Source organism: Mus caroli, chromosome 17 (assembly GCF_900094665.2).
Source record: "Mus caroli chromosome 17, CAROLI_EIJ_v1.1, whole genome shotgun sequence".
In the NCBI taxonomy this organism is placed as follows: Eukaryota; Metazoa; Chordata; class Mammalia; order Rodentia; family Muridae; genus Mus; species Mus caroli.
In genome coordinates, this window is record NC_034586.1 from 27,721,999 (window position 1) to 27,735,077 (window position 13,079).

Below are 13,079 nucleotides of genomic sequence, written 5' to 3' on the forward strand. Positions count from 1 at the left end.
CAACTGTACAGCTGACACCCATTTCCTAAGGAGCTACACCCAAGGGACCATATCCGGTCTTTCATGGGCACTACAGAATCGTTCCTCATTAGGAGAGGACCACCTAGGTGGGAGCTGAGACATCTGTCAGTCTACTACTTAGCAAGAACGTATGTGAAAACCAAATGCACAGGAAGGCCCAGAGACCAGACTCAACCTGGAGTTGGTCAGTTTTCCAGGAAGTAAGCAGGTTCTCCCAGCACAAGGGTACTGCATATGCCTCGGTCACGCTGAATGCCTGAATGGAGCCTACTGTCCCCGAGTCTCTGCCAATGTGGCCCTGTCATCCCTCCCAACCACACGAGCAGCATGGCTGGGGGCTAGCCTGCCCAGCTTCCTTGGAGGTATAGTCTGGGTTGGTTTTCCTCATGATGCTTGGTTTAGCCGAGATGTGGTAGGCATTTTAAACACACAGCATGAGGATCCAAGGAGGCACCCCCATACTTTCCCCCTCCCGCTGAGGAGCTGGGCTGGCCCCTGGGAACAGTGCTCCTCACATATTCCAGAGCCCTGGCGAAGACTCTGGGTTCTCACAGACCTGAAGTGGCATAGCCTTGTTTCCAGCTCACTGTGCTCAGCCACCGCTCCTTCTGGCAGTTACTGTCCATTCTTTGGGTCTTTTCTCTCGAATACTTTTATTATGGCATGACAGACCCAACATGAAATGAGAACCACCTTGCTTCAGAACGCACAGTTGAGAGGCATTAAAGCACGTGTCTGAACAGCCCTTACCTCCAGGTCCCAAGCTGGATCTGTCCCTAAGCCACCATGCTACTTTGAGGTTGACCACTCTAAGGTCCCCTTAGGAGAGCAGTCATTGCCCCTGTCTATTGTGGCTGACTTATCTCACTGAGCATACCCCTGGGATTCACTCAGAGCAGGGTGCTTTCTACTTTGAAGGCTGAGTACCCCACTATAGTGAGGGAACACATTTTGCCCATTCATGGACACCGGGCTTGCCCCTAAACTTTGACCTCTTGACTGCTGTGACCATCTCTGTATAAACATCTGAGACCAGTTTTTGGGTATAGACAGACCCAAAGAGGGTAGGATTGTTCCATTCTCTTCTATGGAGTTTATGCCATTGTACTTCTCCATTGCAGAGATCCTGGGCTCCATTCCATGGCAATGGTGAAGAATTTTCTTTACCCAAAGGAAGTGAAGACTCAGGCCAGGGGAGATTCCCTGTGAAATTCTTCTAGAACTTGTAAAGGGATTCAGAGTACACTTGGAAGGAGGGAAGGCAGGAAATGCCTGTTGTTGATTTGGGGCCACAGGCCACTGTGGCAGGCCTGGGTAGAGCTTAGCCTGTTGGGGCCTCCCAACAGTGTCTCAAAGGAATGGGCTCTCAGAGGTGAACCAAGGGTAAGTCAAGATTTCCCCCCAAATATTTTATTTAAATATTAAATTAAAAAAAAATACATCAACTAATCATTTGGCATACGTCTCTCACATTAACATGAGAAATGAAACAATTCCATCATAGTAAAAAAAAAAAAAAAAGAACAAAAACAAAACAAAACCATTATATACATCTGAGATCACGTAGTGTCTTTAAATAGGCGATTCCATTACAGTCCAGTCCAGGGCCGTGAGGATCTATAAAAACACAGCACACACGCTAAAAAAANAAAAAAAAAAAAAAAAAACAAACAAAACCCAAAAACCCAAGAAGTAAAAACCATGTTACTGTCCCCCAGAGGGTCGATAGCAACTAGAAGACACAAAAACTGCCAGAAAGTAAAGTGCTTGCCGCTCTGACACAGCAGTGCCCAGGCCTTTGATCTGTGGTATCCAGACAGGAACTATGGGAGATGAGGAGGGCTGGCTGCCCAGGATGCTGAGTGCTTGCTTCCCTGATGCACACATCAGGTGAGTCGGCAGGAGGGACACTTTTTGGTTTGTTCTATGGAGGGCACCAGTTCCAACCCAGAAGAATGGTCGGTCCTTCGCCTGTCTGGAGAGTAAGCGGTATAGGGTGGGCCACGGGGCCCGACAGGGAGGACCACGCTGGGACATCAGGTTTGGGTGCTGCCTCTTCCTGGCCTTGGGTAACTGGGTCAATCTTTGGCTTTTGAAGTGTCTCCTTTCCTCTCCCTTAATGACCTCAGGTTAATACTGCTGCGGTGAGATTTGGTGGTGGAAGTCGCCCGGGAGGCAGAGAAACAGAAGGAGTCAGAAGGGTTGACATCCCTGGTTCCTTCCAGAGGTGTTTGGATGGCACAGCTGTTGCCAGGGCCTTCCCTGCCCAGGTAGACTTGTCAGGTGGGGCCACTTCTTCCCTGACACCTCTACTCTGTACTGGAGGTGGGCAGCCTACAGGCCTTTCACCACAAACATGGGGACAACTTCCTAATGTGACCAAGGGAGGTTTTTTAAGCCAGGAACACAAAAGTGTATACAAAATAGAAAAAAATAAGTAGTGTCTGTTTCCTATTTATATACATATACAGTATTTGCTTTAAAAAGAAACTTTACAAACACTGACCTATACTTATGATCCTCCTGGAAAGCAAGCCAGACAGAGCCCAGGCCTTGGGGGGGCCAGGCTTTTACCAGGAAAGGTCCCAGGCCAAGGGCAAGGTGGTCATAACCAAGATGCCCGTTGGCTGCCTGGGTCTCTCTGGTCACAGCCCCTTGGTATTGCACAATTTCCCCAAGTCAGGTGTTCTAGCGGGACCCTGATAATGAAATGCATAAAAATCTGATAATTAGCAGCAGAGTCGAGGTACGAGGCTGGAAGGAACTTCTCGGCTTCCTTGCGGTGTGAGAGTGCCCACCTGCAGGTCCTTCCTCCCTTCCAGTCCTCTGAATAAGCCTGGCGCACTGACTTGAGCAGCTACAAAAACCCCAAGCTGAACCACGACAAGGCGGTCTTTTGGCTGACGGGAGACCCCGAGAATGCGTGCCGTCCGTCTTCCCCTAGGCTGAGCCTTGGCTGCTCTGAAACCCACACAGAAAGCAGCGAGTTCACAGTTTCTGTCTAAAGCATGCTCGTTTCAGAAGGGGAGAGCTGTGAACCCAAGCCTGAAACAACGCCAACCACTACACAGGCATGAGCAACAGTATGAGCTGCCCCCACTTCAGGGATGCCCCAGCTCATCACGCCTCGGAGGCCGCTCTCCCCCCACTGCCCTCCCCTCCCGTCCGCCCGCCCACGTGATATACTCTCAATTATTATTTTTCTTCAGAAAGTTTCAGTCCCTACTTATCATTGAGGTCACTCAGTGCAAGGAGAAAACAAAACAAAAAACAACAACAAAAAATATCCTAAAAAGCCCATACACCAAACGTATTGCTTGTTTCACGTCTAGAAAGTTCTTGGCTTTTGAGTCCGGAAACCATCTTCACATACTCTGAAATTATTGCTTGGAAGAGTCAATCGGCCACGGCGGGGGGTGGGGGAAAGGTGGCGAGGTTGGGGATGTGTGTGGGCCAGAGCCACCCTCACTGTACCAGGACGAACGTCCCCCGCTGGCCAGAAGTCAGGTCCTCCATCTCACAGTCCCCCTGTGGCAGCCCAGCAGGATCACAGCCTGGGGACAGCCTGGTGAGGCACTGTGGCAAGGGCCCAGTGGGGAGGGCCACTGGGCCAGCACTGATGTGCAAGTGGGTATCCAGGAGATGCGCAGCAGACGCCACAGGGGACATGCCAGCCTGGAGAAGGGGTGTTGGCAGCAGTGGAATTCCAGACACGAGGAGGCTGTCACAGGGAGCAAGCACATAGGGGACCGGGGACAGCTGGGGGCCCTGCTGGCAGCCAGATGAGGCGGCGGTGGCGGCAGAAGAGTGATGCTGTAATTGGAGCAGCCTGAAGAACAGAGAGGCGGAGAGGGAGGAGGTCGGTCACCCTTGTTGTTGGCTCTGCCCGGTTTCCACACTGCCCAGGTGGGCCCCACCCACCTCAAAGCTGCAGATGGGATTTCACATAGCTCTGTGTGTGACAGACACATCCCTGAGCCATCATGCCCCACATCCTGGCTGTTGTGGCAACTCAGAGATGTCAGGCTCAACAGGAGAGTCTTGATCACCACTGCTCTCAAGGTTACTGAGCCTGCCCAGTGTCCCTCCTTGCTCTATCCCTGACATAAAGGTCCCTAAGGAACCACATGGCAGGGCACATCTCAGCATACAGGGAATGCTTGTTTCATGGGCTCCTTAAAAGAAAGAGCCAAGAGCCCGGGAATGTGTGTCCGGCCTACCTCTGCTGGTGCAGGACCTCTTCAAGTAGGCTCCTGCCCTCCCGATTGCTGGTCGTGCAGCCTTGCAGGCCCGAGCTTGGGGCCGGGGTGTGGAAGGTACTCATCCCTCCCCGGGGAGTTCGGGCGGAGGACTGGCACACTTGGCGAGCCAACCCTTTGATCTTGTTTAGTCCCAGGAACCCCTTGGTCCTCGCATTTTTCCTCAGCTGCTGCCGGAAGGCCTTCAGCCCTATGGAGACAAGAGCAGGCAGGGGCTTAGCAGGCTCTTAGGTAATGGCAGACAGCTTTCAGCCTGCTGGAGTTTCCAGGCCCTGAGGAGGAGGGATGGGAAGAATAACTGGGCAGCTATGGCCAAGGTTCCCTACAGGGCTCGCTTGGCAGTTGCTAGCTCCTGAGTCCAACATCCACACCTCCTCCGTGATCAGTCATCTTTCTAGGTCTGGGGCTGTGGGCCCTCCCACAGGTGTGTCTGGGGATGCTGTGGAGGAGAATATGCGGTGCACTGGACTCTGGAGGCTACCTGGACTAACATAGACATAGAGGGCCTCACAGGTAGCCTGACCCTGAGTGGCATAGAAAAGCCTGAAGCAGGCATGGGACTGTTTTGTAAAGGTCACCTCCTTGACCCTGGGCCTCCTGCTTGTTGTCCAGAACGGCTGTCCCTTGCACTCAGGGCCATGTCTGAGTCCACCCTGGAAGCCAAGCTGCCTAGAACTGGGGTTGCACCTGAGGAGCCTGGATGGCCCTGCACAGGCTGGGATGAGACATCCACAACTCCCATCAAGGTCAGAGATGGCCTGCCAGGACAGTAGCACCCCCACCCCCTGGGGCAGGAGGGATGAGCACAGAACTGGACCTTACCCTGAGTGAGAGAGGTATCAGACGCTCTCCGTCCCTCCTGAAAGCTGACAGGAGGTAAGATGGCTGTGCCCAGACCTGCCTGAGTCTGGAGCACAGGGGTGGCTGACTGTGATCCCAGGAAGGGCGAGGCCAATCTGACTGGAGAGCTGGTGCCCAGCAGCCCTGGGGTGGCCAGGCCACTGCCAAGCCCTGCAGGACCTTCACTTGCAGAGAAGGGGAGGCAGCTGTCGGAGCTGGTCCCTTCCGAGGGACTCACCGTGGCAGAGGAGGAGACAATTATGCCTGTGGGGAGATCGGGTACTTGAGCAGGAGACCTCACACCCCAGCGTGCAGCCCGAGGGACGAGGTACTTGGCCTGTTAAAGTGAGGGGAAGCTGGGGTATGGTATTCTCCAACTTAAGCTTAATCTAGGTCACAGGAGCCTACAGCCCTGGCTATGAGCCCCTAGGTGCATGGGCAGATGGCAAGCGAACTAGCAAGGTTCAGACCCCAGGACAGGAAGAGGACCAAGGCAAAACACCTGTCCTCCAGTGCCTGGGACAGCTAAGCCTAACTATGAACCATGGGTCACAAAAACAAAACAAAACACACACACACACACACAAACCCTAACTGAGGGAAGGCACCAGGCCAAGGGCACATTTCAACTGGTCTTGGCCCTCACCCTGGATGCTGGGTCTCTGGACTTACAAGGAGGGTTGAGCGGGGAGAAATGGGTGGAGACTTCGGCCAATGTGTGCCTCCGGCCTGTGCTGCCGGGCAGGGGTTCCTGGACCTCCTGTTCCTCCTCCAGGCCGGGACCCTGCCTGGCCTCCTCACTGATAGCTGTGTCCAGCAGACTGCTGGGGGAGATGGATCGGTGCCGGAACACTCCACTGCAGTTGGTATCCAGGGGGAATAATAAGGGCTGCAAGGGAGGGACAGAAGCCTGTCACTTCCGGGGCCCTCCCTACGGATGGATCCTGGTGGTCCATCAGGAGAGAATGGGGAACCCACAAAAGACTAGTACCCACACACCTGAAGTGAGCTGTGGAGATCACAGTCTATCTCAGCCTGCAGGACAGACTGAGCCAAGGCCTGGGGCTGTGGGCACAGCAGAGAGGGCCGGAAAGGGTCACACGGGAGAATTTCTTGAGGAACCTGGGGCCAGAGAAGAGGGATGGGTTGTTAGGGAGTACTTCCAGGGTCAGGTACCCGTGGCAGCTGGCTGGTCCTACAGGTAAAACTGACAAGAGGCCAGCCAGATACTAGCTAATGATGCTAGGGGCCCAGTCTTCATCTGTGAGGTCACACGCATGTGCAGGTGACTGGTGTGTGTGTGTGCACATGCGCATGTATGCATGCATGCAAGAACAACAGCCGGCAGGGCCTGGGCCAGAGTAGAGCAGCCATAGCTCCGCCCATACTCCACTCCCCACAGCTCCTCCATTTCCCACAGCTTGTGGCTGAAGCACAAGTAGGCTTGCAGTGAGGTCCGGGTACCGCCCTGACAATCAGTGCCAAGTCTAAGCACAGGACTATGAGCTCCAAGGGACATCTTACAGGGCCGGGAGAACTTGGGCTTTGAGAGGGAGCTCAGCCTTACCTCCAGACTGCTGAGGTCTGAGCTTCGGAGCTGGGGCTGTCTGGTGGGTGCAGGGGTGGGCCGGGATGAGGGCTGGGCGCTTCGATGCTCCTTGAGGCGCTCGAGTAGGAGGTAGTAAATGGCGGCAAAGTGGTTGTAGCTGCTGTTCTGCAGAGACTAGGGAGCAGGGATGGTAGGGTCAGGACGAGCCCGCTCGGCCTCACTAACCACTAGGCTTCCCCGTGAGACTCCTCCAGGTGACTCCCAGGCAGTCAAGAATATCCTTAGACAAGCGGGCGCTTAAACTAGACTGTAGCTCTGTTTTAACTCCACAGTAAGGGCCCTGCTTTGCCCAAGTAACCCGATCCCACCAGCATCCCAGGATGTGAGGGCTAGGCACGGCCAGCCGGCCACCACACAGCACACAGTTTGCTCACCTCTATTGTCCGCTGCCGGTCGATGCCGAGGGCCTGCATGATCCCTAGCACCTGTTCGTTGTAGTCGCCCAGGTTGGAGGTGTAGCCTTGCATGTCGAAGGCAGGGTCATCCTGCTGCAGGAGAGTAGGGTCGGCCTGCATCCACCGGTGCTGGCGGATCTGGGCTATGGTGATGCGCTTAGCGGGGTCCACAACCAGCATGCGTCTGATCAGCGTCTCACAGTCTGTGGACGGGAAGGGCTCACACTGAGGATGCAGAACTGGGCCTGGGGGCTCATTCCTACACCCACAGTGGAGCTGGTCACACAGGCAGAAACCACCCACATGACAGTCAAGAAGTCTGACGCTGCCATTTTAGTCTCCCCCTGCTACAGAGGAGAGCCACCATGTTGGGGACCAGACGCAGAGAAAGACGCTCTTTCTAAGTACCTCCTGTTGTGGTACAGGTGAGGCTAGGCATAGTTATGAAACAGAAAGCCTTGTGTGTAAGAGGGGCTGGCATCTTGGCTTTGCAACCGACAATGGGGGAGTTGCAAAGATGAAGGGGCAACGGCTGGTGGGGGGACTGCAGAGGCAGGCTTATAGGAAGGAGACGGACTGCAGGGAGAGGTTCCTGTCTGAGCTGTAAGTAGGCCACTGGAAAGCACCTGTGGCTTGGGTTTCTCTTGCAGCCTGATCACCCAGTCCTGACTAGACTGCAGACTTGCTAGACAGCTGAGCAGGCACTGCCAAGACCCACCCACCACCTCTTGCCTAAAGCCGCCGCAAGGCATACCCGAGGCTCCGAGGGTGCGCACCCACCTTGAGACATGAAGAAGGGGATGCGGAAGCGGCCCTCCAGTACCCGCTGTCTCAGCGTAGGCAGGTTTGGCCCGTCAAAAGGGAGGGAGCCACATACCAGGACGTACAGCACCACACCGAGGCTCTGTGAATGACCAGACAGCTCAGGTTGGGACCCTGCTTGCCGGCTCCGGGGACTGTGCTGGCAGGCAGCAGGGTCCACAAAGGGCTCCTACCCAGACGTCCAGCTGGGGACCCTCGTATTCCTTCCCCTCGAAGACTTCAGGGGCTGCATATGGGGGGCTCCCACACCACGTGGACAGAGGCTCGCCTGGCTTGTAGAAATTCCCAAATCCAAAATCTGTGAGGCAAAGGGAGAGGAACTCGCATCAGTTTGGGACTCGCATGCACTCGCATTCCCACAGGGCCACCCCTCGCCCGCCGGCCTGCCCGCCCGCTGGGCGCAAACTCTTGCCTGCTAGCTTGATATCCATGTTGCTGTCGAGGAGCAGGTTCTCCGTCTTGAGGTCCCGGTGGACAATGTGGTGGTTGTGGCAGTACTCCACCGCTGACAGAATTTGCCAGAACTTCTGCCTAGCCTCGTTTTCACTCAAGTGCCCGTTGGAAGTCAGATAATCTGAGGGAAACAACAAAACAGTCACACCAGAAGACACCAAGCCTCGGGGTCGGGGGTGGGGGGTGGGGTGGGGTGGGGTGGGGGTGGGGGAGGGAGGCATAGAGGAGAAGGCAGGCTTCACCTAAATTAGCTTTGATGAACTCAACTCACCAAACATTTCTCCATTCTTTGCAAATTCTGTGACAATGTAGAGCATATCCTTTGTCTCCATAACCTGAAATAACAAAAAGGAAAAACTTAAGTGGTAGACAAAGGTGCACAAAGAAGCCGGGATAGTTGCACTTGAATCCCAAACAACCTTTGACCTCTCTCCAAGAAACTGCCTCCATCGTTTAAGGAAGGAGAGAGGGAAGGGGAAAAAAAATCCCACAACCCAGAGAAGCAACTTTAAACACCTTGGGAGAAGCCCCTCTGGCCCACCATCCTGGCAACCCCTTCTCTTAAAGGGGACAGAGCCAACAACAAGACTACACAGGGCAAGCATTTGGCGTGCCTGCCTCCTGGGAGCTCAGGGGGCCATGGGTGCTAGAATCCTGGGAAGGTCCTTTCAGAAGCCCCATGGACAAAAACCATAACAGACTGAGTGATCAATACAAGTGCCCCACCCCCACTCCCTCTACTGACAAGACATTAGGCCTTAAGAACACCTTAAGAACAAGACATCAAGCCTTGCCAGGTAAGCTACAGGGGACTGCTCTTTGTACAATGTAGCGCCTGGCATGTGTCAGCAGTAATGGTCAATGTCAACATACACCTTCTGAGTTCAGTTATTGATCGGCAACTTTGTTACTTAAAAAAAAAAATTAAACCATAACTAAGCAACAAAGATTCAGGGTTTTGTTTTTTTTTTTTTTTGGTTCTGAAACAAATCAAAATTACACTTATGCATATGCATAGATTAAATATTCCAGGGAGCCAGGTATGGTGGCATACACCAGTAATCCCAGCACTCTGGAGGCAGAGGCAAAATTACCGGAAGTTCAAGGCCAGCCTGGTCTACATAGCAAGTCCTAGCCCAGTCAGTCCACGTAGTGAAACTGTCCCAATACAGCAAATAAAGAAAGAAAACATCTCAGGGAGAGAAAGAGACTGTATTCCAATAGAAAGAAAGATTTCTTTGGGTTTAAGACATGCTGTTATTCCTTTAGAAGATACTTTAAAGACGCTTTTTGAGTCATAAATTTTACTAAGAAATGTGTTATTAAAAACCGTAGCAATTCAGCTAAAATTTCAGCCATTGTCCCCCTCCCCACGGTGCGGCAGAAGACCTCTGCTTACACCTTTTCTACACAGAAGAAAAGGAGAAGGAAAACAAACTTAGCGTCTATATCTTTTAACCTTTTAAGACCCAAAATAAACCAATTGTGGTGATAGACATCTGTCATCAGAGACTACAGCAGGAGACTGCCCCAAGTCTAAGGCCATCAGGACACAGAGCACCAGGGCCAGCTAGAACAGCTAGCTACATTGCAAGACCCTATCTCAACAGCCACAACCAGACAAACACTCCCCACCCCCACCCAAAGGAGAGAACGAGATGCCTCAGCAGGACTCTGGGGCCCGAGGTCAGGTGAATGAATGCTAGACACCAGAATAAAGACCAGAGTACCAATTGGCTTCAGCAGCCCACTCAATCGCGAAAGCTGAGTCACTGAAGACAGAAGCTAAAATATCCACTCTGACATCCATTGCCCGGGTAACATTTCCTCGGTGGTAAGAGCCTACCTAACCCAGTGGGCAAGTGGAAGGCAGGAAGAGGGTGCTAAGACAGCACAGACTGGCGTCCACAAACAGGCAGGAGCACAGGAGTCTACCCTTCCCAGCCCCCTCTCTCAAGCACTGGCCCCGGAGGAAACCCGTCTTCGAGTACAACTTAGAGATGAAGATTGAAATAATGGATGAGCCCTGAGTGCACAGCCCTGGGCTCTGTGCTTAAGAGATTCCAAGGGAGCCGTCACCACAGGCCAAACACAAACTCCAGAGACTTGTCTGCCTTTGTTCTGAGAAGGACTGGCCAGGGGTAATTTTAAATTACAGTTCTTTCCCCTCCTGAACCATAAACACAGCTTTTCCAACTGTCCCTTGGAGTCACCTCAGGCTCATGAGGATCCTGAGAGTCACTGACAGGACTTACACACCACACAAGCAGATACAACAACAACAACATCCACGAGGACTGGCTCCTCTATCCATAGAGCCATTTCACGGCAGCAGAAGTGGCCAGTTATCACAAGGCAGATTGAGGAAGACCGTCAGGAAACAAAAGACAGAAACGGGTGCGGCATGTCCTCAGCCCAGCTTAAACAGCAAGTTCAGAGGGCTGAAGTATCTCCCCAGCTTCCCCCAGCACTCCGGGCTACACTAGGGAGACAAGGGCTACTGCATCCCAAAGACACATTAAGGAGACCTGGGAAAGAACAGCTGCTTTTTAAACGTTTAGCGATCCTCTGCAAAGGCGGAAGTTTCCAGTTTCGCTCAAGTTTGTCCTTCACTCAAGCCTGACCGTACATACATATGGCTATCCTCACAGTGACAGGACTTCAACAACGGACCTCAACATGTGCAAAACTGGAACACATTACAATACTAGATAAAATTGGAACGTGGAAAAAAATCAAGTAGAACCCAGAGCAAGAGACTAACAGTCAATAAAGCTGCACAGCCTAGTGAAGGTCAACCTAGTTACTTTGTACTCTGTGTTCAGTTCCCACACAGCCTCAGAAATGCTGACTACCTTCAGGGACCCAAGAAGGCTCAGGGTGTGACATGTGGCAGGATGGATGTGCCCACGGTGAGGCGAGGGTCCTTCGGCTCACCTGATAAAGCTTGATGATATTCGGGTGGTTCAGAAGTTTCATGAGCTGGACCTCCCGGTAGATCTTCTCCAGATTGCTAGAATCTAACCGTGTCTTGTCAATTATTTTTATTGCAACCTACAGATTTTAAAAAGAAAAAAAAAAGGGGGGGGGGAACACTTCAAGTAACCTCATTTGTACTTTTTTTTTTTGGACAAATGAATTTCTCAAACATTTGATGTCTTCAAGAGGTCACAAGAAGTTGGAGGAAAAAATTAAAAGAAGCCACTAACATTATTTAAAGGGATAGAAGTTAAATTAAAGCCCCTGTATTTTCCAGCTAGCTTTATTACAAGGAGCTGCTCGTTTCTGTTGTGTTCTCCCCCCTCCCTCCATCTCTCTCCCCCTCTCTCTCAGAGGGGGCGGTTGCTGGTCATTATTATCTTTGCTCTTCCCTAGTAATTGTACAAATTATGTAGAAGCATAATACAAAGCTTTTTTCCCCCCTTTACCAGACTAAACACTGTCATCGTTTACAATTGTGACAATCAACTCTGCAGGACTGAATCAGCACAGGGGGCCAACCCCTGGCTGGATCCACCCCCTGGTTTAGTCCCCCACACACACACAACACGCGCGCGCACCTGCGTTTTGGTGACTCGGTGCCGCGCCAGCTTAACCACTGCAAAATTGCCTTTGCCCAGGGTTCGTTCCACGTCGTAAAAGCCCACTCGGAGCGGCTTCTGCTGGCCCTGACCAGTGCCTGAGGGGACCGCACTGAACTCCGACATGATCACCATGGCTTCGGGCCGCACCTGCGGGTCAGCGAGGAATGCGCTCAGTACCGACCGACTCCGGCTCGGTCCCGATCCCGTTCCCCGCCAAACCCGGCCACTGAAACTGTGTCCGCCAAGCCACCACGCGTGCGTCCTCGACCCTCTGTTCCTCCAGCCCCAGGCTCCTAGTGTGGCCCCGACCCAGGTTCGCAGCTCACACCCCCACTCGCTCATTCCTTGATACTGTGTCTCCTCTGCTAAAGTCCCCACGCACACACTCCTCTATCCCGAACCCCCAGCCTGCGCCCCCACGCGCGCGCCCCCTCGATCCCAGGTTCCCTCAGTGCGAGCCCCCACGCACGCGCCCCCCGACCTCCGGTCCTGGCCGGGCGCGCGCGCCAGCAGTCCACCCGCAGTCGACCCCAAGCCAGCTCCTGGACACCCTACGGTCCCGGGCTTTCACCGCGCTCCCGTCCACCAGAGCCAACGCTCGGCTCCTCAGGACAGGCTCCACAACCGGGCGCTCGCAGACCCGCCTCCGGGCGCCGACCCGCAACAATAGGGAGCCCGCCGGGCTGGAGTCCTGCCCGCGACCCCAGGCGCGCACCTGCGGGCTTCGGAGACCCGAACCCGCGCCATTGCTCACCTCCGCCGCCCTCCGTGAGCCCGACCCGGGATGCCACCCGCTCGGCTGCTAGCTCTGCTCCGGTGCCCGCCGTTCGCGCCGCCGCCGCCAACGCTGCCGCCACCGCCCGGGCCTCGCCGCATGTCAGCGCCCCGCCGCCGCCGGCCGCACGCGGCAACGCCCCGCCCCGCCCCGGCCCCGCCCCGCACAAGCCCCGCCCCGCCCCCGCCCCCGCCCCCCGCGGCAGGCACAGCCCATTGACGTCGTTTTGACGCCAGAGCGACGCGCGGCCCGGTGCCTGCCGAGGGGGAGCGGAGATCGGGTGGTTGCCAAGAGACTGGAGGCTCTGACGCGCGCGCCGGT

At 54.2% G+C, this 13,079-nt stretch overlaps 1 protein-coding gene across 1 annotated transcript; it reads right to left on the reverse strand.

Moving 5' to 3' along the window:
- Positions 1-1,569: 1,569 nt before the first annotated feature.
- Positions 1,570-12,824, reverse strand: Sik1 (salt inducible kinase 1). The gene is made up of 14 exons (XM_021186558.2): positions 12,738-12,824; positions 11,960-12,130; positions 11,337-11,453; positions 8,671-8,734; positions 8,359-8,520; positions 8,120-8,244; positions 7,905-8,028; positions 7,104-7,327; positions 6,688-6,843; positions 6,120-6,242; positions 5,793-6,009; positions 5,103-5,384; positions 4,242-4,470; positions 1,570-3,850 (listed from the first exon to the last, which is right to left on the reverse strand). The coding sequence occupies exons 2-14, from the start codon at positions 12,113-12,115 to the stop codon at positions 3,487-3,489; spliced, it is 2,343 nt and encodes a 780-aa protein (XP_021042217.1). The 5' UTR covers positions 12,116-12,130; positions 12,738-12,824; the 3' UTR covers positions 1,570-3,486.
- Positions 12,825-13,079: the final 255 nt, after the last annotated feature.

Coding starts and splice junctions, on each gene's coding strand:
- Sik1 (XM_021186558.2), bottom strand. CDS start 12,115: ATGGTGATCATGTCGGAGTTCAGTGCGGTCCCCTCAGGCACTGGTCAG. Junction 8,029..8,119: donor GTCCCCAGCTGGACGTCTGG/GTAGGAGCCCTT, acceptor GGTCATTCACAG/AGCCTCGGTGTGGTGCTGTA. Junction 3,851..4,241: donor GAGGTCCTGCACCAGCAGAG/GTAGGCCGGACA, acceptor TCTGTTCTTCAG/GCTGCTCCAATTACAGCATC.